This window comes from Oncorhynchus masou, chromosome 30 (genome assembly GCF_036934945.1).
Source record: "Oncorhynchus masou masou isolate Uvic2021 chromosome 30, UVic_Omas_1.1, whole genome shotgun sequence".
Lineage (NCBI taxonomy): Eukaryota > Metazoa > Chordata > Actinopteri > Salmoniformes > Salmonidae > Oncorhynchus > Oncorhynchus masou.
In genome coordinates this window covers 533,528-559,906 of record NC_088241.1, presented here as the reverse complement: position 1 = coordinate 559,906, position 26,379 = coordinate 533,528, and the positions used below count along the sequence as shown (strand labels likewise).

At 41.6% G+C, this 26,379-nt stretch overlaps 1 protein-coding gene across 4 annotated transcripts; it reads right to left on the bottom strand.

The window, feature by feature from the left end:
* Positions 1 to 5,722: 5,722 nt before the first annotated feature.
* LOC135521729 (uncharacterized) lies at positions 5,723 to 23,858 on the bottom strand. Of its 4 annotated transcripts, none has more exons than XM_064947415.1 (6): positions 23,754 to 23,858; positions 22,915 to 23,217; positions 7,358 to 7,900; positions 6,992 to 7,197; positions 6,491 to 6,614; positions 5,723 to 6,157 (listed from the first exon to the last, which is right to left on the bottom strand). In XM_064947415.1, the coding sequence occupies exons 3-6, from the start codon at positions 7,874 to 7,876 to the stop codon at positions 6,002 to 6,004; spliced, it is 1,005 nt and encodes a 334-aa protein (XP_064803487.1). In that variant the 5' UTR covers positions 7,877 to 7,900; positions 22,915 to 23,217; positions 23,754 to 23,858; the 3' UTR covers positions 5,723 to 6,001. The 4 variants fall into 4 exon arrangements, with proteins under 4 accessions (XP_064803487.1, XP_064803486.1, XP_064803488.1 ...); XM_064947414.1 differs by having other exon boundaries at positions 23,376 to 23,857; XM_064947416.1 differs by lacking the exon at positions 22,915 to 23,217.
* Between the last annotated feature and the right edge of the window lie 2,521 nt (positions 23,859 to 26,379).

Below are 26,379 nucleotides of genomic sequence, written 5' to 3'. Positions count from 1 at the left end.
TATATTGATTGCAATTGTTTCCGGAATGAGTGAGGGTTCATGTGCAAAGGATTAGCATTTCAATTGTTATAATTATCAACTGTCTGTTGTCTTCTCAGTCGACCCCCACTTCCCTTTTTTACAACAAGCCGCCATGCCGGTTTAGCCCACTAGGGCACATTCCCTTATCATTTCTTGTAACCATATTTACATTGTTTGTTTGTTTATGCATTTCTGTGAATTACTTAGTTAGTAAATAAATGATTTAAGACAATTGATGTATGGATGACTCATAGTGAAGACTGGGTTTGTGCAGATAACCAACAATTTACAACGTTTGGAATGAGACTAACATGAGGTAAAATAAATAATTCATTAATTCAAAGACTAATTGATCAGATATAAAATATCTGAAAAGTTATATTAGGAAATTATAACTTTGTAATCTGAATATTTTCCTTGGTGCCCCGACTTCCTAGTTAATTACAGTTACATGATTAATCAGTTTAATCGCGTAATACTAATTACAGAGAATCTTTGATAAAAACGAAGTCTTCAATTTAATGATAGTACAGACAGGACACCCCTCAATTCGAACCCTGCTTTTAACCATAAACCATCTCCACATAAATGTATAGATGAAGGGTTGCATGGTTGTGTCTGTGTCTGTGTCTGTTAATCCGGTAAACTGGGAAGTGGGGGGTAAACGAGGTCAAATCATGACATCAATGATTTTCAGGTCAAAACAAAATCAAAATCCCAGTCTGACCTCGCTTTTTTCAGAGTTCCAGGTTGTCTTGAACGCGCTGAAGTCAGAAGTAAGAGATTGCTGACTTCTGAGTTGTTTTGAATTCGCCCCTAGAGACCTAGACTCCCTCCACAATTGAAATGTGCATTTAACCCAACCCCTCTGAATCAGAGCGTTGCGGGAGGCTGCCTTAATCGAAATAAAAGTATTCAGTCGCCCAGAGAACCAGCTTTGGGATTTGATTTAGCAATCTTTCAGCTACTGGCCCAATGCTCTAACCACTAGGCTACCAAGAAGCTCTTGATTTTCTGTTGATGCAAGAAATAGGCATATCTACACAGTAATGGAGGCTGCGATATCAACTAGCCTAATAATTTTTGTATTGAGGTTATAGGCCTATTTTAGCTAAATCGACAAATTAATTTGATGAACTACACAGACACTTAAACTAACACGTAACATGTAACACATGTAGGCGTTTTTAAGACTTTCATGGTAAGATCATTCATAATATACTTAAACACAAACTGACATGTGGCGTGTCAGTGACATGTTACGCGATGTGAAAACCACGTGAACACTACGTCTACATGATGTGTATGTGTCACATGACGTGAACGCGTTGGCAGTTTGATGCCTTAGAAACAAACTTGTCCATTGACAGTCCATGTTAATTCATGCCATTAATTTATGACACTAGGAAGACGTTAGGTGACTTGGTGAGAGGTATCAGTAGCTTCACAAAGCTTAATTCTGGCATGAATCACCCCCCATAAGGAACCACTGTGGTCTGGGCCGGCAGCCTTGCAAGGGTTAACACGTTTAAGTGTCTTACTCACATTAGCCACGAAGAAGGAGGGGGGCGCAGTCCTTGGTGGCAGGCCGCGTCGGTGGCACTGTATTATCCTCAAAGCGGGCAAAGAACGTGTTTAGTTTGTCTGGAAGCAAGATGTTGGTGTTCATGATGTGGCTGGTTTTCTTTTTGTAGTCTGTGATTTCCTGTAGTCCCTGCCACATAGGTCTTGTGTCTGAGCCATGGAATTGCGACTCTACTTTGTCTTTATGCTGTTTATACTGTTCACTTGTTTGATTGCCTTGCGGGGGGAATAACAACACTGTTTGTATTCGGCTATATTCCCAGTCATCTTTCCATGCATCTGAAACTTTACACAATGCTGCAAAGGGTGGGAGTTACCATTTCTCACTCTATACAGGAGAAAGATCTAAATGTGACAACAAACTGACAATATCACCCTGCAAAAATAATTATTCGCTGTACTACTACTGTAAAAGACATTACCAAACAAACTGAGGAAACGATTCCATGTTTGCTGATTCTGTCCTGGGCCACCCATCATGATTAACAAAGGGTTGAAACTAGAGACAGGAGTAGCAGTGGTCATGTCAGTCTGTTGAGATTAAATAAAGCATTACAGATCATGTCAAGAGCATTGTGATGAAGGATTGCCATAGGCTGAATTGAGAGACTGGGCTACATAGTTTAGTCCCAATGTAGAAGATTTATTTTCTTAAAAATTCTAACTTAACAAAAAATACTTGAGTCCTTTTAGCTCCTTGTAGAGCAAAGGCACAAAAATAACAAAAGCAATATTTTCTCAATCCTGACAAACAATATAGTACTGCTGACTAACAAAAGCAATATGTTCTCAAACCTGACAAAGAATGTACTAATGCTGACTAACAAAAACACATGTAGCTTACTGGGTTTAAACCAGTGAAGCATGTTGAAAGAATAACAATTTTAACTTTACCTGACTTCAAAATCATCATCAAATCAAAGTTTATTGGTCACGTACACAGATTTGCAGGTGTTATGGCAGGTGCATGGAAAAGATTGTGTTACTAGCTCCAACAGTGCAGTAGAACGTCTCGCAAATACAATCCAAATACACAATCATGAAAACAATCCAAACAACAAATCAAGAAATAGGAGAAATAAGAACAGGGGGGTGTGGTAGTAAGTTTATTAGAACAGGGGGTGTGGTAGTAAGTTTATTAGAACAGGGGGTGTGGTATTAAGTTTATCAGAACAGGGGGGTGTAGTAGTAAGTTTATCAGAACAGGGGGGTGTGGTAGTAAGTTTATCAGAACAGGGGTGTGTGGTAGTAAGTTTATTAGAACAGGGGGTGTGGTATTAAGTTTATCAGAACAGGGGGGTGTGGTAGTAAGTTTATTAGAACAGGGGGTGTGGTAGTAAGTTTATTAGAACAGGGGGTGTGGTAGTAAGTTTATCAGAACAGGGGGGTGTAGTAGTAAGTTTATTAGAACAGGGGTGTGTAGTAGTAAGTTTATCAGAACAGGGGGGTGTGGTAGTAAGTTTATTAGAACAGGGGGTGTGGTAGTAAGTTTATTAGAACAGGGGGTGTGGTATTAAGTTTATCAGAACAGGGGGGTGTAGTAGTAAGTTTATCACAACAGGGGGGTGTGGTAGTAAGTTTATTAGAACAGGGGGTGTGGTAGTAAGTTTATTAGAACAGGGGGTGTGGTAGTAAGTTTATTAGAACAGGGGGTGTGGTATTAAGTTTATTAGAACAGGGGGTGTGGTAGTAAGTTTATTAGAACAGGGGGTGTGGTAGTAAGTTTATCAGAACAGGGGGGTGTAGTAGTAAGCTTATCAGAACAGGGGGGTGTGGTAGTAAGTTTATTAGAACAGGGGGTGTGGTATTAAGTTTATCAGAACAGGGGGTGTAGTAGTAAGTTTATCAGAACAGGGGGTGTGGTAGTAAGTTTATCAGAACAGGGGGGTGTAGTAGTAAGTTTATCAGAACAGGGGGTGTAGTAGTAAGTTTATCAGAACAGGGGGGTGTGGTAGTAAGTTTATTAGAACAGGGGGTGTGGTAGTAAGTTTATCAGAACAGGGGGTGTGGTATTAAGTTTATCAGAACAGGGGGGTGTGGTAGTAAGTTTACTAGAACAGGGGGTGTGGTGGTAAGTTTATTAGAACAGGGGGTGTGGTATTAAGTTTATCAGAACAGGGGGGTGTAGTAGTAAGTTTATCAGAACAGGGGGGTGTGGTAGTAAGTTTATCAGAACAGGGGGGTGTAGTAGTAAGTTTATCAGAACAGGGGGGTTTGGTAGTAAGTTTATTAGAACAGGGGGTGTGGTAGTAAGTTTATTAGAACAGGGGGTGTGGTAGTAAGTTTATGAGAACAGGGGGGTGTGGTAGTAAGTTTATTAGAACAGGGGGTGTGGTAGTAAGTTTATTAGAACAGGGGGTGTGGTATTAAGTTTATCAGAACAGGGGGGTGTAGTAGTAAGTTTATCAGAACAGGGGGGTTTGGTAGTAAGTTTATTAGAACAGGGGGTGTGGTAGTAAGTTTATTAGAACAGGGGGTGTGGTAGTAAGTTTATCAGAACAGGGGGGTGTGGTAGTAAGTTTATTAGAACAGGGGGTGTGGTATTAAGTTTATTAGAACAGGGGGTGTGGTATTAAGTTTATCAGAACAGGGGGTGTGGTAGTAAGTTTATTAGAACAGGGGTGTGGTAGTAAGTTTATTAGAACAGGGGGTGTGGTAGTAAGTTTATTAGAACAGGGGGTGGTAGTAAGTTTATTAGAACAGGGGGTGTGGTTTTAAGTTTATCAGAACAGGGGGGTGTAGTAGTAAGTTTATCAGAACAGGGGGGTGTGGTAGTAAGTTTATCAGAACAGGGGGGTGTGGTAGTAAGTTTATCAGAACAGGGGCGTGTAGTAGTAAGTTTATTAGAACAGGGGGTGTGGTAGTAAGTTTATTAGAAAAGGGGGTGTGGTATTAAGTTTATCAGAACAGGGGGGTGTAGTAGTAAGTTTATCAGAACAGGGGGGTGTGGTAGTAAGTTTATCAGAACAGGTGGGTGTGGTAGTAAGTTTATCAGAACAGGGGGGTGTAGTAGTAAGTTTATCACAACAGGGGGGTGTGGTAGTAAGTTTATCAGAACAGGGGGGTGTGGTAGTAAGTTTATTAGAACAGGGGGTGTGGTATTAAGTTTATCAGAACAGGGGGGTGTAGTAGTAAGTTTATCAGAACAGGGGGTGTGGTAGTAAGTTTATCAGAACAGGGGGGTGTAGTAGTAAGTTTATCAGAACAGGGGGTGTGGTAGTAAGTTTATCAGAACAGGGGGTGTAGTAGTAAGTTTATCAGAACAGGGGGTTTGGTAGTAAGTTTATTAGAACAGGGGGTGTGGTAGTAAGTTTATTAGAACAGGGGGTGTGGTAGTAAGTTTATCAGAACAGGGGGGTGTGGTAGTAAGTTTATTAGAACAGGGGTGTGGTAGTAAGTTTATTAGAACAGGGGGTGTGGTAGTAAGTTTATTAGAACAGGGGGTGTGGTAGTAAGTTTATTAGAACAGGGGGTGTGGTATTAAGTTTATCAGAACAGGGGGGTGTAGTAGTAAGTTTATCAGAACAGCGGGGTTTGGTAGTAAGTTTATTAGAACAGGGGGTGTGGTAGTAAGTTTATTAGAACAGGGGGTGTGGTAGTAAGTTTATCAGAACAGGGGGTGTGGTAGTAAGTTTATTAGAACAGGGGGTGTGGTATTAAGTTTATTAGAACAGGGGGTGTGGTATTAAGTTTATCAGAACAGGGGGGTGTGGTAGTAAGTTTATTAGAACAGGGGGTGTGGTAGTAAGTTTATTAGAACAGGGGGTGTGGTAGTAAGTTTATTAGAACAGGGGGTGGTAGTAAGTTTATTAGAACAGGGGTGTGGTATTAAGTTTATCAGAACAGGGGGTGTAGTAGTAAGTTTATCAGAACAGGGGGGTGTGGTAGTAAGTTTATCAGAACAGGGGGTGTGGTAGTAAGTTTATCAGAACAGGGGCGTGTAGTAGTAAGTTTATTAGAACAGGGGGTGTGGTAGTAAGTTTATTAGAAAAGGGGGTGTGGTATTAAGTTTATCAGAACAGGGGGGTGTAGTAGTAAGTTTATCAGAACAGGGGGGTGTGGTAGTAAGTTTATCAGAACAGGGGGGTGTAGTAGTAAGTTTATCAGAACAGGGGGTTTGGTAGTAAGTTTATTAGAACAGGGGGTGTGGTAGTAAGTTTATTAGAACAGGGGTTGTGGTAGTAAGTTTATCAGAACAGGGGGGTGTGGTAGTAAGTTTATTAGAACAGGGGGTGTGGTAGTAAGTTTATTAGAACAGGGGGTGTGGTAGTAAGTTTATTAGAACAGGGGGTGTGGTAGTAAGTTTATTAGAACAGGGGGTGTGGTATTAAGTTTATCAGAACAGGGGGGTGTAGTAGTAAGTTTATCAGAACAGGGGGGTGTGGTAGTAAGTTTTTCAGAACAGGGGGGTATGGTAGTAAGGCCAATAGCAGTCGACCATGTCTTTGGCGTCCTCGTATGTGGTGAACTCACAGGTGGGGGAAATTGATGGCGTTCCTGGCTCACAGAATCTCAGATGGTGTCTCAAATTGTACGTATCGAAGTTCAACATCTGAGAGGAACAGAATTTTTCATCATCTTAATTGATAACTAGACTTTTGATTGCTGATTGTAAAATCTTGCTGCTTTGGCAACATTGTTGTACCTTTAAAAGTTATACCAACAAAGCAGTTGTCTTAAAACCTATCCTGGAGAGACACAGGGTGTGCGGGGTTTTATTCCAGGCACCACTTACACACAGATTACACTTCTAAAGGTCTTGATAATTAGTTGCTTAATTGAATCAGGTGTGTTAGAGTTGGGCTAGAACTAAATCCTTTAAACCCTGTTACTTTCCGGTACAAACATTGTTGATCCAATCAATAGAGTTGATGTGAAATCTAACCTGTGAACCGTCCATGTGGAACGCTACAGCAATGTTGTCCCAAACGTAGAACTGGTGTTTCTGTGGATCAGGGATCAGGTGGGCTACATCCTGGTTCTGGTAGGGCTTTGGCACCAGTTTGAAGCTGTGGAAAGGATGCAAAAAGTGTGAATCAATTCAAATTGTAATTAAAGCATCCCATGCTATATAATTGAGAGTGATTTTTGTACCTATTATTGCTACATTACATCTACAGTAACTGACATATTTAGCATTGCATGGAAATGTTTTGAGTCTGCACATTGTTTACATTGATCTGTGAATTATACCAGGGGCGCAATTTGGTTTTAGAAGTGGGGGGGGATAACCGCTCTAAGGCTTCCACATTGTCCTAAAGCCCACCGGTGCCACGTTTTGTATCACAGTGCAATGATAAAACTGGGGGGAACAAACATCCAATTTCAGAATGTGGAGGGGTCATGTCCCCCCCCCGTCCCCAGTAAAAGTTGTGCCCACTCTAACCTGTGTGTCTCACACATGGCCTCGGGTCTCCAAATGATTTGTCCATCTCTGTAAGCGCAGACTCCATCGTCATTGTCCTGGAGGAGAGGGTACTTCTCAAAGAGGTCGTTGTTGAAGTGACTGTGGACTAGCACTGAGTACATAACCTCCTGTTTGTACAGGACTGTCTCATACACACGCAGGATTGGCTCGTGTCCAACGCATAGCTAAAAAAAAGACAAACACCTTCAATATCATTAAATTACATGCTCTTGTTTCTTTAAATTATTTGACCACAAATTCTCATATGGTCTCGGTATGTACCCAGCAGTCCTGTATGTTTATTCTACAGATGTTTTAACAGTTCCATTAACAAGACTTCAGTACCTGTTCCCGGTATCTCTTAAGCAGCTCCTCCAGGGGGAAGGTGAAGCGGTAGGAGCCCAGCCGAGAGGTGTCCAGGAAGGCAGGTGAGGTTGCGAACCTCTGCAGGAAGGATTTCTGCTCCCTGGCCTGCTCCTCTGTCCTGTCAGGGTACCTGGTCTGGAGCAGACGTTGTTCAGCCGAGGCCATCTCCTCTGCTCCCAAAGACAAGCTCCACCACAGCAGGTCCAAACCCTCTGGCCCCTCTTCTGGGTCCTCTGGCCCCTCTTCTCGGTCCCTAGCACAGAACCCCCCATTGCTTTCGACGGCTATGCCAAATAGCCCGCCTTCATTCGTGTCGTGTCTGAGCTGGGAAACCCAGAACTCTGGCCTTGGGTATTCTGGGATGTTGTCTTTGAAGAGGTACTTGTTGTGAATGCCCTGAGCTTTCAGTCTCAGTCCTAGGTACGGCAGTTTCAAGTGCTCGGCCTGGACAGCAAACTCCTGGTGTCCTCTGTGGTTATGGCGCACAAACACGTCCATGTTCTGTTCTCACTTCAGCGTTGTCTGAGGAAAATTTGGAAGAAAAGTTTAAAATACCAAAAAGGCAAACATTAGTCTAACGAACGAGAACTAATGTGTCTTCTGAAACCACCAACATACAGTAACACAGAGTGATGTGGGATGTTTGGAAACTATTGGAGAAAGAAGAAGTGTCAGTCTGCGTTTACTCAGTCAGCAATTTAATATGTAGGCTACCATAAAAATGTACTGTACAACCCAAAGGTTAAAGAGGTGAACCATTGCCCACAGGGTTGCTGGTTCAAATCCCATGCCTGTTGAGATTAGGAATGTGGGACAGCAAAAGCTCTGGACCAGAGCTAGTCTGTCAGTAAACTAAGAGCTCAAAATACTTTGAGAATTTACAGCTTGAGCACATGTTGAAAAGTTGGTCAGCACTCTAGCAACATCTTTACTTAGGTGACCAATGAAAGAATATTGAAGCCAGTCACCTGCTCCCGACCCTCCCATCATAAAAAACAACAACATTATTCAACTTAAAGTAACTGTCCAGTGAAAATAGACAGTTATACCCAAATAATGTTGACTCATCTTATACTCATATATGGCCAAAGCATATATATAAATATTAAAAAATAACACCTTAAACTTGTATCTCAAACAGACATTTAAAACAATGGTTGCTTTTTCCTCAGAGTATGATGCCATACTCCTGAGGAGGATGAGCTGGTCAATCAGTGGTCTACTTGCATGAATATTTTAATTACTGGTGTAGAGGAGTGGCCTAACATTATGATAATGTCTATTTAATTGGATAACTAATGGTGTAATTTAAAATGTGTTTTCTATATTCCACCATAAACAGGGCACCATCTATCATTTCAATTGATAGGAAACTTTCTTAGTGAGTAGGGATAAAACATAGGCCTATGTGTCACAATTACAATCTGAAGGTAAGCAAGGGTGCTTTCCAGTTACCAACTACGCTTATGTCTGAGCAGCAGAAGGATTTCGTTCGGCAGTGGCCATTATTCGAGCCACGCTTTTATAATTCAGTTCGAATGGAGAGTGAGGGCGGGGCTAGGTGCTGTGGCTCCTTGCCTGACTGGCTGAAACGTTCTGTGTTCTCACTCAGCAGGGAAGGAAAGGTCTCGTTTACCCAGCCCTGGGAGGAGAGTCCCTTTCCTTAGGGCATGGTTCCCCAACTGGCGGCCCGCGGGCCAAATCTGGCATGCCAGCAAAATGATTTGGCCCCTACCTAAATAATGAAAAAGTTACATTTTAACTTCATTCATGTGGAGAGAGAATGCAGGACACAGTGAATTAATAAAAAAGTTGCCGGACCATTTTGTGGTGGTGAAACGTAAAGCTGCAACCGCGGCGCAATCAATAGGAGGTGAACAGCGCCTGGTACTGAAAATATAGCTAACTTGTGTGGGAGTTAATGCAATGTAACTAGGTGCAGTTGCTATGCTGAGAAAACAGGACAATAATCACATTAACAGGAAGTATAAATGATATCATCTAGTGCATTTGTTGCTTCTGGGCAAAACAAACACGCCAATGATTACATTAAAACAATGTACATGAGTACATTAGCTAAGGCCATAATTAAATTTGTTACATCTGGACATACTAATAACAGGAGAACGTGGAGGGAGGATGGTAGCAAAATGACCAACATGTGAAACGTGAAGTATGCAATAAATGTATTATTTTTTGTATTACATAAGGGGTCCTGCCACCATTATAATCTAACCTGAAGCAGATGTGGGCGTTACTAGGCGTGAACAAGCAAGAACTCAGACTAAAAGATAATGGTGGTGGAAGGACAAGGGGAGTGATTGCATTTACATATGGGGTGTACCATATGCTGTGTGTGAGGCTGCAAAGCTATAAAGGCAGAGCTCTGTGCTCAGATAAGTTGGTTGTTCCATGGATCAGCACGGCTTTGCTACTCTGTATTAAAATCTATTTTGAATTCACAAGCTCTAGTAAGAGTCTTGCTATGCAAATGTAGCACAGCAACATATATAAAAAACCTACACCAGTTCAACACTAATCTTCATTTTAATTTGACTTTACAAACAACACCAGGGCTTGAAGTATATTTCTTCAGAGTCTAGGCCTATATGAAATACTGGCTGAGGTTGGCTATGAGGCTTAACATCATCTTTCACAATGAAAACATATTTGACCTAATAGAAGTAGGATTTTTTATGAGGACTACTTACAATTGCAATTGGACAAAAATGTAGCATCCAACATAAAACCATAATTTAAAGAAATAAGGCGACGTCTGTAGCTCAATGTCTGTATCTGAATGTCTGTATCCGGATAGACGTGTAATGACAGAACAGAAAATACTGTCAGCTTGAGACCTAAATATCCCTGGATAAGCACTCAGAATAATGTTAGTATTTACTAAATACAGTCATATAGGCCAATAAGTTACTTACTCAATGGGAGATGGATGTGATTTTGATGTGCAGGCAGTCCTCGATTAACTTATATGAAATATTTTTCCTGTCATGAATCTATATTGTGTTCATAGAGGCAAATGAGGACTTGCAGGTGTAAATCGATCCAAACATTGTTAGAAAATAAAATGCAAGTTTCTTTATTGTGCTGTATTCCTCTGAGCATGCCACCCAAAACGCTACAAGGCCTCCGCACTCCTGAGCACATCCCTGCGAGGGTATCGTTTTCTTAACAAGGGAGGAGAATTCTCCACCTGTGCGGACTGTGAGAGGATCACGTAAAAACGCAATGATATCCGTGGGCATGGTACAGTCTTCAAATCTCAGCCAAATCTGGTGGAGAAGTTGTCCCTCAGCTGGTTGATAATCTTGAAATCACATCTTTGACAATGCTGGACATGGTCACTCTCCCTGTCGTTTATTCACTGTGCTGAAGTGCAGTAGCCTTCCTGATTATTAATCCAAATCGAACAACTCAATCTTCCTAGTAAAGGCCTCAAGTTTTTCCACCATGTCTACGACTGTTCCCTCTTACTTATAACTGCACTTTTAGCCTGTTTAAGTGACAGAATATATCAGCTTGCCGTTAATGCTTCAGTGTTTCTACCTGGGCCTCTGTCTCGGGCAGGAAGGCCACTTTGAAAGATACAGGCTTAGATTCATAATGATCTCTGAGATTTAATTGTTTGCAAACAGGGACATTTTCTTCTCTCTGTACATTCTTCCTTGAAATTTTGATTTTCATTATCCAACTTTCTTTTGATACTTTTTAAGAGTAACATTTTGTCTTGATTGAAAGCTAATTGTTCTGAATGAATGTTGACTTAAAAGATTAGTGTAGCCTACAGTAGAGAGACAAAAAAAACATGGTGATTTTTTTTTATGTTATTTGTTGTTGTTTGGTTTGCAGAATACCCCTGTAAGAAACACCACCAATCTGAAAAGACACTTTTCTTATATGTGGGGAAAAAGGGCACCCCCAGCGTGTTCACGCTACACATTCCCCAAGGGCACCCCCCCCCCCCCCTCAACTCAAAAAGTGGCGCACAGAATGCAAACATATTCTTAGAAATATTTAACCTCCACACATTAACAAGTCCAATAGCTCAAATGAAAGATAAACACCTTGTTCATCTACCCAGCGAATCAGATTTCTAAAATGTTTTACGGTGAAAACATAGCACATATGTATGTCAAACCACCACAAAGACACAGACGATATGTAGCCATTTTGTCGAACAAAAGATGCAAACACAAACGCAGGATTAAAAGAAAAATAATTCACTAACCTTTTGAAAATCTTCTTCAGATGTCAGTAATAGGACATGTTACACAGTACATTTATGTTTTTTTCAATAATATGCCATTTATATCCATAAATCTCCGTTTACATTGACGCCATGTTCAGAAAATGCTAAAAAATGTCCGGAGAAATTATAGATAACTCCGCCAGATAACGCCAGATAACAGCAATATACAATATACATAAATATACATGTTCTACATATAGTTAGAAAGATACACTGCTTCTTAATGCAATCGCTTTGTCACATTTCTTTTTAATGTTACATAAATCGTTTACTATTCAATAATCTGAGACGGCGCTCAGACATAAGCAATATTTCTCCGCTATGTTGGAGTCAACAGAAACACAAAATTACAACATAAATATTCCCTTACCTTTGATGGTCTTCGATCAGAATGTAGTGGAAGGAGTCATAATTACCCAAAACAGCGTTTGGTTTCAAGTCGTGTGTCTTTGTATTAGCAAATGCGACAAGTTCCAGCTGAAATGCATCCAAAATTACTTCTGGTCCCGAGGGGTTGCGCATCAAAACTTCAAAATTCCATATTATATGTCGACTAAACTGGTCAAACTAAGTGCAGAATCAAGCTTTAGGATGTTATTAACGTACAAAACAATTGGCGATTCGACCGGACAAAAGCAACTCCTCTCAGACAATCTGGAACGAAGGAATGACTGTGTACAATTCGCGCCAGAACGCGCATCTATTTTCTCACGACACCCAGTATTTTGCCTGCCAAAGGGTCAAAGCTTGCGGGATTTGCACAATTAAATGCTCTACTGATAGAAGACAACTCGCGGAAGACATAGAAACTGTTCCCAGATCCATAGCTGGTTGGGAAGGGTGGGGGCGATGACGTCAAAGTTGGCCCAACTTTCCTGATGAGAAAACTAGTTTGGGAGATTGGCTGCCCTGTGAGTTCTGCTATACATACAGACATAATTCAAACGGTTTTAGAAGCTTTAGAGTGTTTTCTATTCAATAATTATTATTATATGCATATATTAGCAATTTTGGACAGATTTTTTTCAGTTTACTATGGGCACGCAATTCATCCAAAGGGGGCAGTATTGTCCAGAGCCTTAACAGGCTAGACCCCTATCTGTGTGTGCCTAAATAGGGGCCCTTATCCTTCCACAGTGTTACATTGAGCCTGATTAAAAGTGTTTTCCACGCCATCTTGAGCAGTTGTCATCTGATCATAAGTATAAGTAAACACAAAACATTGTGTGGGACCAAACACTTTACTTGCAGGTCAACAGGAATTTATGGAAGTGTTGAAGTCAGTTGCAGGTCAAGTAGTTCTCTCTCGGGCCATGCATAGCTGACCTGGCTCGCATAGATAACGGTCCTCATAGTAATATAGCACCATCTGCTCTGGTAGTTTTCCATCGTGAAAGGTTGGTTCTGAGTTCTGTTCTCAGTAAAAACCAGCAAAAATCCTCTGTAGGTCAAATATTCCCAATCTCTGAATGGAGGGTGTCCTCTGATCACTTTAAAAAAATCGACAACAAACTATTGTTGTCAATATCCTTTTTGACTGAACACTGCACTATATTTCCTTGGATTGATCATTTCCAACAGACCCTAACACTCTGCTGCGTTAAGCCATTGGTTCATTATCCTTTGAGTAGGAGTCACCATATACAGTGCCTTGCGAAGGTATTCGGCCCCTTTGAACTTTGCGACCTTTTGCCACATTTCACGCTTCAAACATAAAGATATAAAACTGTATTTTTTTGTGAAGAATCAACAACAAGTGGGACACAATCATGAAGTGGAACGACATTTATTGGCCGAATACTTTCGCAAGGCACTGTATATGGCTCTATATTGCAGAAAAGACAATGTGTCTAAATATGACAACAAACTAACAGTATCACCCTGAATTAATTATGACCTACTGCACTACTTACTGTAAGATACACATCACCCTGCCAAACAAACTGACTTCCTACATTTACATTTTGAGGATAACATTCCTTGTTTGCCCATCCCACCTTGGGTATCACTTAAAACGGTCTGAAACTAGAGAGGATTAGCCAAGGTCATGTCAGTCTGTTGATATTAAATACAACATTAAAGATAATGCAAAGAGCATTGTGATGAAGGATTGCCACAAGTTGCAACAGGGAAACACCACCCAGCACAGAAACTTTCTCTGATTGCAGTGGTAGAAAAAGTACTACATTCTCAAGTAAAGCTCCCTTAATAGAAAATGACTCAAGTAAAGATCCCTTAATAGAAAATGACTCAAGTAAAAGTGAAAGTCACCCAGTAAAATACTACTTGAGTAAAAGTATTTGGTTTTAAATATACTTAAGTTGAAAAAATAATGTAGTTGCTAAAATATAATTAAGTATCAAAAGTTAAAGTTATATTATGAATAATTTAAAATTCTATATTAAGCAAACCAGACATCACAACATTCTTGTTTTTTTTAAATTTATGGATAGCCAGGGTCACACTCCAACACTCAGACATCATTTACAGATAGCCAGGGTCACACTCCAACACTCAGACATCATTTACAAACAAAGCATTTGTGTTTAGTGAGACTGCCAGATCAGAGGCAGTTGAGATGGCGAGTGATGTTTACATTTACATTTACATTACATTTAAGTCATTTAGCAGACGCTCTTATCCAGAGCGACTTACAAATTGTAAATGTTCTCTTGATAAGTGTACGAATTACTATTTTATGTCATGATACGCATTCAAAATGTAACGGGTACATTTGGGTTTCAGGGAAAATGTATGGAGTCAAATGTACATCATTTTCTTTAGGAATGTAGTGAAGTAAAAGTAAAAGTTGTCAAAAATATAAATAGTAAAGCAAAGTAAAGATACCCCCAAAAAACTACATTTGTAGTACCTTAAAGTATTTTTACTTTAGTACTTTACACCATTGCTTGATTGATGGTGCTGCTGTCTGCATTAGAGCAAATAAGTCAGGCTGAGTTTCACCAGCCTGTGCGACAGGGTCTAGGAGTGTTTTATACATGACATGGAACATTAATAATAAAGTACTTATGGTCAAGTTGAAGACTTGTAGCTCCCTTCAGTAACCACGAGCACAACCGTTCCTTGATTTTAACTGGCGGCTTTATTCTGTAGTTTTAGTCAGAATTATCACCTTCCGTGAGAACTATAAAGTAAATGAAAAATACAGTTAAGCACACTCTTACAACCTTATCTTACGAGTGACTTATTAGCTTGGTATAACTCTGAAGTGCTTACATGCATAACAGTTTAACCGGCGTTATAACGGGTTCAGATTAAACACATGAATAAAGGAAAAAATACCTCATTGGCTGCTTATTACAGAAGGGAGGAAATCAAACTTCACATGTATTATTCCTGGCATGAATTCACACTTCATCCTAACATACACTCTTCAACCTTTATGAACTACACCCGATGACATGAAAACTTAGCTAACGCAGCGCAGGATTGCCTTCCCTCCAAAAGTGTGTTGCTACAATTAGGATCCCCGTATTACAAGTTCCGCTTGTATTATCATTTCCCCCGCACAGCGGACACGTAAACAATTCAAACAAAAGACAAGGACATAACCTGTAAATCTAACTGTCAGTTACACTCCCACCAATCACCGGTGATTTCTGTGAAAGGGGTCTGCAGGTTTCTTGATCGGCTTCCAGGAGGGTGACTGTCTTATGGATGGGCCTCTCCAGATAGGTGGGTTTGGTGATGCGTTTACCTCTCTCATCTAGGGCTGAGTCGCTGATCAGTAACTTGAATCTTCTCACCCGGCCATCCTGTCCAGGGTACACTTCTGTAACCTTTGCCAATTTCCACTGGTTGCGTGGTGCAGTATCATCTTGCAAAATGACAATGTCATTAATCCTTGCATTTCTTCTGTCTTTACTCCATTTCTGTCTGTGTTGGAGGTTTAGGAGGTACTCTTTCTTCCACCTTGTCCAGAATTCATTGGCTAACAATTGTACTCTGCGCCATCTCTTGCGGAGATAAATATCTTCCTTGATGAACTGTCCAGGTGGCGGTAAGATAACTGTGGACTTCATTGTTAAGATGTGATTTGGCGTGAGAGGTTCTGGACCTAATGGATCATTCAGATATTCCGTAGTTAGGGGCCTACTATTTAAAATCGCCATGACTTCATAGAGAAAGGTACGCAGAGAAGCGGTGTCGAGTCTTCCATCTGACTGATCAAGAGTGGATGTTAAGACACTTCGTATTGTGCAGATTTGCCTTTCCCAAACACCACCCATGTGACTTGAAGATGGGGTGTTCATGATAAACTCGCATCCAAGTTCCTTCAGTCGTGTTTGATCCATTTCTTTCAGGGCATTCACAAACTCGCGTCTTGCGCCAATGAAGTTGCTGCCTTGATCACATCTGATTTGACGAACATTACCATGTATGGCAATGAATGAACGCAGGGAATTGATAAAAGCGTCCGTGGTTAAGTCATCAAGCATTTCAATGTGAACTGCTCGGGAGCCCATGCAAGTGAGTAGGAGCCCATAACGCTTTAACTCTCTTCTTCCGTCCTTGGCATAGAAAGGTCCAAAGCAGTCCATCCCACAGTATGTGAAGGGAGGCGCGGTCTCCATGCGTTCCTTCGGAAGATCTGCCATCCTTTGCCCTTCTGTACATCTTCTGAATTTCCTGCATTTCACACATTTGTAGATGTGAGAGGAAACTGCATTGCTGCATCCTAGGATCCATATACTGTTGGATCGTGGCTCATTGATCGTCATTCCACGTCCTTGGTGTCGTACTCTTTCATGATAGTGCTTGACGAGCAGCACTGACAAGTGGCTATCTCTTGGCAGGATTGCAGGATGCTTCACATGGGAATGAAGAGTTGCATGAACCAAGCGACCTCCCACCCTGAGGATACCTTGCTCATCCAGAAATGGACTCAATTTATGCAACTTGCTTGCTTTATCTTTGGTCTTGATGTCTTTCTGGTGCCTAAGGTTGTGTATCTCATGGGAGAAGGCTGCTTCTTGAACCATCTTTATAATGGTGAGCTCTGCCGCTCTCCTTTCTTCTATGCTTGTAGCTACACTGGACCTCAATTTTAAGCCTATGGCTTCCTTGACACGTCGTTTGAGCCTGGCAATAGCTTTTACCACTCTTGCCCAGTCTGAGAACTTTTGAAGGTGATCTAGTAATGATCTTTCTTCCTTTGCTTGGGTATCATGGACCAGGGATTTCAGCTCTGGATCATTGTCTGAGAACTCTTCCCCCTTGACTTGTCCTTTGGGAAGTGTTTCATGCCAAAGAAAGTCTGGACCTGTGAACCAGTTGGAAGCCATGAGCTGTTCTGATGTGAGACCTCTGGAAGCATGATCCGCAGGATTCTCTTCAGAGGTCACATATCTCCATTGTTCGGGATCTGTGCTTTGCTTAATGCGTTGAATGCGGTTAGCTACAAAGACGTGGAATCTTCTGGCTTCATTGTTGATGTAGCCAATAACTACCTTTGAGTCTGTCCAGAAGTATTCCTGTAGACCTTGTATCTCTAGCTCCTTTTTGAGCATGTCACTTGTTCGAACAGCTACCACCGCTGCTGAAAGTTCCAGTCGTGGTATGGTCGTAACCTTGGAGGGGGCGACTCTCGACTTCCCCATAACTCGGGAGCAATGAACATCTCCTGCGGTGCTGATTGTTCTGAGGTATGAGCACTCTCCATAACCTGAGGTACTAGCGTCAGAGAAGTGATGGAGCTCATAACTCTGCACCTCCTTGAAACTTGATGGCAAGTGGCTTCGTTGGATCCTTACTTCAGACAAGTTTTGTAGACCTTGGAGCCAGAATTCCTATTGGGAACGTAGGTCATCTGGAAGGGGGTCATCCCAGTCGATTTTGTCACGACACATCCTCTGCAAGATCTGCTTCCCTGCCAGGACAAAGGGTGCCACAAACCCAAGAGGATCATATACAGAGGCTACTGTAGACAACACTCCTCTTCTTGTGAGTGGGCGTTCCTTGACAACTACTCTAAACTGGAACTCGTCTGATGCGACACACCACAGTACACCAAGCGCTCTCTCCATGTGTGGTTCACCCAGAGCCATATCCAGGTCTTTGGCACCCTCGGCACGTTCTTCCTTGGGAATTGTGGCTATAACTTCCTTGCTGTTAGAGATAAACTTGTGCAACCGAAGTTTGCCGATGCTGCAAAGCTCTCTTGCTTCTTTCACCAGCTGGGCCGCTTCAGCTTCAGACGATACGCTCGTCAACCCATCATCAACATAAAAGTTCCTTTCTATGAACTGGATAGACTTCTCGCTGAAGCTTCCTCGTCCTTCGGCAGCAAGATGTTTGAGACCATAGTTGGCGCAACCAGGAGATGAAGCTGCGCCGAACAAGTGGACCTTCATACGATACACTGAGGGTTGAGACTCTAGATCTCCGTTCTCCCACCAAAGGAACCGTAGATAATCTTGGTCTTCTGCTTTCACATGAAACTGGTGGAACATGCGCTCTACGTCACACATGATTGCAACTGGACCCTTACGAAAATGATAAAGGACGCCCAGCAATGTGTTTGTCAACTCTGGAACGGTAAGGAGATGATCATTCAAGGACGTCTCTCGAAACTTAGCTGAGCAGTCAAAGACGACTCGTATCTTCCCAGGCTTTTGTGGGTGATAAACTCCATGGTGCGGGATGTACCATGCTGGATGCTTGTTAATTTCCTCTTTAGAGACCTTCTCAGCATCTCTACAAGCTATAGTCTCTTCCATGAATGTTGTGTAGTCCTTGTAGTACTGCTTGTCTCTCCTTAGCCTCCTTTCCAGGCACTTGAGTCGGTGAACTGCACATGTTTTATTGTTCGGCAGATTGAGTCTTTCTTCCTTAAACGGCAGCGGCATCTCATAAGGTCCATTGTCCTTATGTCTGATGCCCTCTTTCATTTTCTTCAGAAACCGGATATCCTCTTGAGATATGAGGTCCTCTTCTGCAGCTCTCTCGTTGAAGTCAGATTCAAGCGTCTTGATAATGTCTAGTGTTGTGATTACCTCTCTTACGCGTGTTCTACAAACATAGTGTACTTGATTTGTGAGGTTGGTAAAAGATTGAAGGCTTGGCATCACCTGTCTAACGATAACCCGATGACTCACTCCAATAGGGTCGCCATAGTCGATACATGGATTTCCATAGCCGACTATGCTCCAGCCAAGATCTGTTCTCTGAGCAAAAGGCTGATTTCCCTTACCAGACACAATTTCTCTTGGAAGGAAAGCCTGGGAGCAGTTGTAGCCAATTAAGAGACCGACAATACAGCTCTGTTGAGGAGCAATCTCCTCTGCAATGTGTTCAAGATGAGACCATGCTCTTGCAGTCTCTGGAGTAGGAATATGATCTCTGTTTGCAGGAATAAACTCTCTCGAGTAGGTCGTTGGCAGAGGGATTTTCTTCTCCAAGTAAAGCCCTCTAACCTGCAAACCAGAGATCTTCTGGCAGGGCACAATGGTATTCCTTGAAGCCATTGTAGAGAGTTTCAGTTGGACTGGCTCCTTCCTTGTATTGAGAGCATTTGTTGTCTCTTCAAGGATAAAAGTGGTGTCGCTCTGGGTGTCAAGAAGTGCATACACAAGAACTTCACAATCTGGCTCACTTGTAGTTGACACCCATACTGGAATGATTGTGGAGGTGTGAGTGTTGTTAATGTCCCTTACGACTCTGTTAGATATGGCCTCACTTGACGCTCTTGTCCCCTTATCATGTGGGGTCTTCCTATCCCTTCACCTTTCTTTAGTACGATCTTCGTGCAGGCAGGATGGATGCCTCCTCTGACACGTGTCGCAGGTGTTCCTGTTATCACAATCTTTCGAGCGATGCCCAGGCCTTAAACAGCCAAAGCACAATTTATTCTCTTGAACAAACTTCTGTCGCTCTGCGGTGGGCTTATCCATGAACTTCCAGCATTTGTGGAGACTGTGACCTGACTTCTCACAGAAGACACAACTAGTGACAGTATCTTTCTCATCAGAGTTAGTTGCTAATACCCTTGCTCCGGGGCTTTGAATCCTTGGCGTCTTAGGTTTTCCATCTTCGCTTGGTTTCAAAGCATGAAGGGATGTCACAGGATTGCAAGCAATCTTTGCTTCTCTCGTGAGAAACTTCACAAACTGACTGAAGCTTGGAAAGATCTCAGTTTCTTCTAAGATGTCTATGACCTTTCTATTCCATCTTGAAGTTAGCCAATTTGGAAGTTTAGCGAGGATCTTTTGGTTTTCATTACAGTCATTAAGCACCTCCAGGCCTTTATTCTGAGACATAGCAGCCTCACAGCTGCGGAGAAAGTCTACAAGGTCTCTAAGTTCAAGACTGTCCTTGGATCCTATCTTAGGCCATGCATTGAGCTTATCTCTGAAGGACTTGGCGATGAGGAATTTGTTTCTGTACCTTTCTTCAAGAATGGTCCATGCAGCATAGTAGGCTGACTCTGTTCCTAACATAAAGTAACTTTTGATGGCTTTCTTGGCAGGCCCACCAATATATTTTCTCAAGTAATATATCTTCTCAGTTGCTGGTATGTTCTTCCTGTCTATCAGAGTCTGAAAAGAGACCTTCCAGACCTTCCAGTCAGTGAACGAGTTCTCCATTGAATGTTACTGGTTCTGGTATGGGGAGGCGGCTTTCACTGATTGATTCCGCTAGTAACCTGAACATGGTCTTGGTGCCATCTTCTTGCTGTGTGCTTGTCACAACATGTTGTGGTGAGAGACTGTGAAATGAGCCACTTCTGTGCATGACTTCTTTCACAGATTTGCAGTTAGAGAGTAGTTCTCTTTTCTCGTCCTCTGAGTTTTCATCTTGCTCATACACTAGTATTCGCGCCTTGGCAGCATTTAGTTTCTTGAGCCCTTCTAGGCGCTTTAACTCTCTACGCTTGTCTTCTAGCGTCCTTCGTCTGGCAGCATTTTCTACCTCTAACTTGACTCGCAGCCTAGCTTCTTCTAAGCCGCGTTTCACAGCATCAGCTTCTTGCTCCGCTGTCCTCTTCTTATCTTCATCTTCAAGTCTCTGAAGCTCTTCTAGTTGGCGTTCTTGCTTAATCATTACTTCTAAAGCTGCTTGGTTAGCAGCAACTTCCGCCGCAGCCTCTTGTCTCTTGACAGATGACACGCTTGAGCGTCTGGAGTTGACCTTTGAGTTGCTTTGAGACTGGGAGGAAGCACTTGAGTGCTGATAGTTGAGACTTGACTTATGTGAGAGTTCGGACATGCACAAGGAATTGCTGTCCTTCCAGTGCAACTCTATCTGGTTACTTTGACCTTCTTCCCTGCCTTTTAAATGACACCTTACAGTCTTGATAATAGACATTGTAACTGCTTCACAAGTATCAACTCTGCGTCGTATATAGTTGTCGGGAATGTCGATTTGACGCAAATTTACATAGCTCTGTAGAGGTATGGCTAATCTTGTTTAAGAGGTCTTCTCGTAGGTCTTCAGAGCAACAGCCTGTCAGTGACAGTTTTGCTTCCTTTACCAGAGCCTTCCACTTCTCATAGCTGACCCTGAAACGATGTTCGAGCTGTCTCCACCTTTCGTCGCGCAGTTCTCTGCCCTTTTCAGTTAACCTGAGGACCCTCTCACCTTTTCGTGGCTCTTGTTGTGCTATCTCATTAGCAGCCTCTGTATCATCATTCACTGGCCGAAGTGACTCCACACCAGTCTGGGCCTCTTCCTGCTGTTCTGTTTGTTCTGATGAAGGCTCGAAGTTTGCGAGGTGTTGCTGCAGCTGCTCAACTTGACCCACCCCATATCTATCACCTTTAGTGAAACTACCTCTTTCTGACATTCTAAGTCAAGTCAAATCAATTTGAGCTAAGGTTTGGATAAGTGAGTAGGTGATTTATACTCTAATTCGCTGTAATTTAAACCTTAGTACGTGGTATAAACATGTATAATGCTTGTAACAAAGGCTTGAACAAACACCTTACCAAACAATTACATTATTAACTTACAGGTGAAAATAGAATTAATAGGTGTACGCTGACCCTTAATGTTTGTAACTATATATATATATATATATTTAGTAAGTATCAAATAATATTTTTCCAGTAATACACATACTAGCGATACAAACCTCTTGATACTCCCCATCCCGGATCCGGGATCGTGAATAAAGCCTCAGGCTCATTAGCATAACGCAATGTTAACGATTTCTGAAAATCGCAAATAAAATGAAAATAATGCGCCTGCTCTCAAGCTTAGCCTTTTCCTAACAACACTGTCATCTCAGATTTTCAAAATATGCTTTTGAACCATAGCAAATCACTAATTTGTGTAAGAGTATGCTAAGCTAGCTTAGCATTTTGAGTAGCATTTAGCACGCAACATTTTCACATAAACCAGATAACCAAATAAATAAAATCATTTACCTTTGAAGAGCTTCGGATGTTTTCAATGAGGAGACTCTCAGTTACATAGCAAATGTTCAGTTTTTCCTGAAAGAATCTTTGTGTAGGAGAAATCGCTCCGTTTTGTACATCACATTTGGCTACCGAAACAAACCGAAAATTCAGTCACCAAAACGTCAAACTTTTTCCGAATTAACTCCATAATATCGACCGAAACATGGCAAACATTGTTTAGAATCAATCCTCAAGGTGTTTTTTTTCACATATCTCTTCATTGATATGCAGTTCGTGGAAGCCTGCTTTCCCCTCAGAATCACATGGAAAAATACCAGCAGCTGAAAAAGACGCACCAATTTCGACGGAGGACACCGGGCGGACACCTGGAAAATGTAGTCTCTTATGGTCAATCTTCCAATGATATGCCTACAAATACGTCACAATGCTGCAGACACCTTGGGGAAACGACAGAAAGGGCAGGCTCATTCCTCTCGCATTCACAGCCATATAAGGAGACAATGGAAAACGGAGCCTCAAAAATCCTGCTGGTTTCCTGGTTGCCGTTTCATCTTGGTTTTGCCTGTAGCTCCCGTTCTAGGGCACCCACAGACAATATCTTTGCAGTTCAGGAAAATTCAGAGTGTTTTCTTTCCAAAGCTATCAATTATATGCATAGTCGAGCATCTTTTTGTGACAAAATATCTTGTTTAAAACGGGAACGTTTTTCATCCAAAAATGAAATTGCGCCCCTAGAGTTTCAAGAGGATAGAAAGAGCAAATGCATAATACCAGAGTCTTTATGAAATAGACAACTATCTCCAGTCCTTACGAATTGTAATCTTAAAGTCTCTTATTAACTGTTCACAAGGCTAGGACCACCTTCAAACACCTTGACTTGTACTTACGTGTCTGACTTTCCTGTTAGTCTTGACCTTATGTTGCCTCACGATGCTTCCTTATGTGGAGATTTTCTTCTTAGTTTGCAGGTAGGTGCAAAACTCTTATCTGGCAGATGGCAGGGTCAACCAGGTTTTGGGAATCTTGTAGACGTTTTACAGCTGGATGAGATTCTTCTTTCTCTCTTGCTCGTGAAGAGCATTGAGTTCTCACTGTAGCTCCCTTCAGTAACCACGAGCACAACCGTTCCTTGATTTTAACTGGCGGCTTTATTCTGTAGTTTTAGTCAGAATTATCACCTTCTGTGAGAACTATAAAGTAAATGAAAAATACAGTTAAGCACACTCTTACAACCTTATCTTACGAGTGACTTATTAGCTTGGTATAACTCTGAAGTGCTTACATGCATAACAGTTTAACCGGCGTTATAACGGGTTCAGATTAAACACATGAATAAAGGAAAAAATACCTCATTGGCTGCTTATTACAGAAGGGAGGAAATCAAACTTCACACGTATTATTCCTGGCATGAATTTACACTTCATCCTAACATACACTCTTCAACCTTTATGAACTACACCCGATGACATGAAAACTTAGCTAACACAGCGCAGAATTGCCTTCCCTCCAAAAGTGTGTTGCTACAATAAGGATCCCCGTATTAGCTACGTAGTTCCGCTTGTATTATCATTTCCCCCGCACAGCGGACACGTAAACAATTCAAACAAAAGACAACGACATAACCTGTAACTCTAACTGTTAGTTACAGACTGCTAAACACTGCTAAGCTTTACTTGACGCAGGATCACTGTTGAAGCAGGACCAGTGTCTTGAAAAGCAGGCTCACTTTGTCTTATTCTTTTCCTGTTCTTTTGTGTTTCTTTTTTCCTCCGCACCACTCTGAACAGCATCAATAGTTAGGCTCAACTTTCGTTTCTTTCAATGCTGATCTTTCAGGGGGTTTCCAGTCCACAAGCTGCAGTAGCCAATCAGTTCAGTATCTACATACCGTTACCGTATTACCCTCACTGGCCAATGACAAGCTCATTGGCATTTCCTTTTGTCTACTTCAAACTTGCAGACGCTTTAACTGACTCCAAAACTATTTATTCAGCTTACAAGGCCTGATGAGGACAATGCACAGTTGTGAATGCTACAGTCATTTTGTGAAAATGTATTATTTGTCTAAAAACATTTTTTTCTCGATGGGTACTCAGACTACTACAGGCTGTAGATAAGCTATACCAGATCCCACATATGCTATACCAGCTCGCACTGAGGTAATACCAAGACGGCTATTTAGCCTTAGGTACTCAGACAAGGCTGTAGTAGAGTTGTGAATACTACACTATTTTTGTAAACATGTTTTGCTTTTTGTTTTTTGTGAAACGAATTGTGTGTCTGAAAGCATGCATTTTTCTAGCTCTGGGTACTCAGACAAGGCTGGAGAACAGAGTTCAACAACTAGGTTTTGCCTCGAGGCAAAATATTTCTGAGCTAATAGTCAGTGGGTCAGAACATAATTATAATATAATAATAATATTAGCACAATTAATTGCCCTACACTACAAATTCAACAACAATTTTAACACATCTGATTAGTACATAATACATTCAGTGGCAATAATATAATAATTTCGATCTGATTACGCTCATAAAATCACCATGTCTCTATTAAATAATTATTTTTGTCTATTTCTCTGTGAGTTGATTGCTGGGGGAAAACAGGTCAACATAGACTACTGTAGGCTACACTAATCTGTTTGAAATCAACTTTCGTTCAGAACAATTAGCTTGATAGAAAGGTAAATTGTCCCCTTATAAAGTATTAAAAGAAAGGTGGATAATGGAAAGTTTCCGGGAAAAAATATACAGAGAGATATGTGTTCATCCTACCGTATTATTTTCTCACTGCCAAGCCGGTGTGACTAATTTATTTGCAATGAAAATGTCGCTGTTGTCAAAGAATTCAATCTCAGACGTTATTATGAATCCAAACATGGAACTTTCAAAGTGGCCTTCCCGCCCCAGAGGCTGACGCAGAAACATTGAAGCATTAACTGCAAGCTAGACACACAGCTTTTTTGGCTGACATATTCTGTCACTTAAACGGGTTAAATCTGCAGTTACAAGTAAGAGGGAAAACAGTCGTGGGCATGGTGTAAAAACTTGAGGCCTTTACTAGGCAGCTTGAGTTGTACGATTTGGACTTGTAATGTGGAAGGCTGCTGCACTTCTGCACACTGAAGAAACAACAAGGGAGAGTGACCAGGCCCAGCATTGCCACAGATGTGACGCAAGATTTCATCAAGCAGCTGAGGGACAACTTCTCCACCAGATTTGAAGACGACAGCAGGCCCAAGGATATCATCGCGTTTTACATGATCCTCTCACAGTCCACCTTGGTGGAGAATTCTCCTCCCTTGCTAAGACGACGATACCCTCGCTGGACGAGGCCGCAATTCAAACTGAGCTGATTGAATTCCAGACATAACCCAGACGACGCTAGGCCAATTGTGCGTCGCCCCACGGACCTCCCGGTCGCGGCCGGTTACAACCTAGCCTGGGCGCGAACCCGTTTATTTTTAATAAATTAGCTACACTTTCTAAAAACCTGCTTTTGCTTTGTCATTACGGGGTATTGTGTGTAGAGTGATGAGATTTTTTCTTTATTTAATCCATTTTAGAATAAGGCTCTAGCGTAACAAAATCTGGAAAAAGTAAAGTGGTCGGAATACTTTCCGAATGCACAATATACCATGTTCTGCATTTTAAACAGTGGGAGGGCAGGTACCCTGTACACTGGTGTGGTAGCAATTATTTATGTTTTTTTCCAACTGATGTTTACATGGTATTTAATAGTACATTATTGTGGTACCAGTGTGTACTACCTGGTGCCAAATGCTGCTTGGTGGTGCATGTTTTCAGTAATCCCAAAGAAACAACTGAGTAATTCCTATGTTATTACTGTGTAATTACTTGTAATTTCTTAGTAAATAGCTGGTAATTTTGTACCTTAGAATAAAGTGCTAGCCTGGATTTACAAAGACTATATGCCATTTAGCAGACACTTTCATCCAACACTACTTTACAATCATGCGTGGACACATTTTACATATGGGTAGTCTTTGGACTGAAACCCAATACCCTAGCATTACAAGCACCATGCTCTACCATCTGAGCTACAGAGGACCACAACCAGTGTGTTCAACTAAGTGAGGCCCATAGAAGACCCATGAGGAGCTTTGGCTGAAGTTTGTCCACTCTCCTTCCCTGAGAAGATATCCATATGGTTGGATAAAATACATTCAGATCTGACTGTATGCTTTAGAAAGTTACCAACAATGATGTATATAAACAATGATGTTATATAACATCATCATGTATATCACATCATTGGTTACCACTAGTTGAGTTCTGTACTCCAAACCTCCATTATCCTGAACCACTAGAGGGGGCCATACACTAACTTG

Bases quoted from the DNA above. Each gene is read 5' to 3' on its own strand.
- LOC135521729 (XM_064947415.1), bottom strand. From the start codon at position 7,876: ATGGACGTGTTTGTGCGCCATAACCACAGAGGACACCAGGAGTTTGCT. The intron at 7,198-7,357 runs GTACTGAAGTCT...TCTTTTTTTTAG, and splicing joins TTAAGAGATACCGGGAACAG to CTATGCGTTGGACACGAGCC. The intron at 6,158-6,490 runs GTTAGATTTCAC...TGTTCCTCTCAG, and splicing joins TCCACATGGACGGTTCACAG to ATGTTGAACTTCGATACGTA.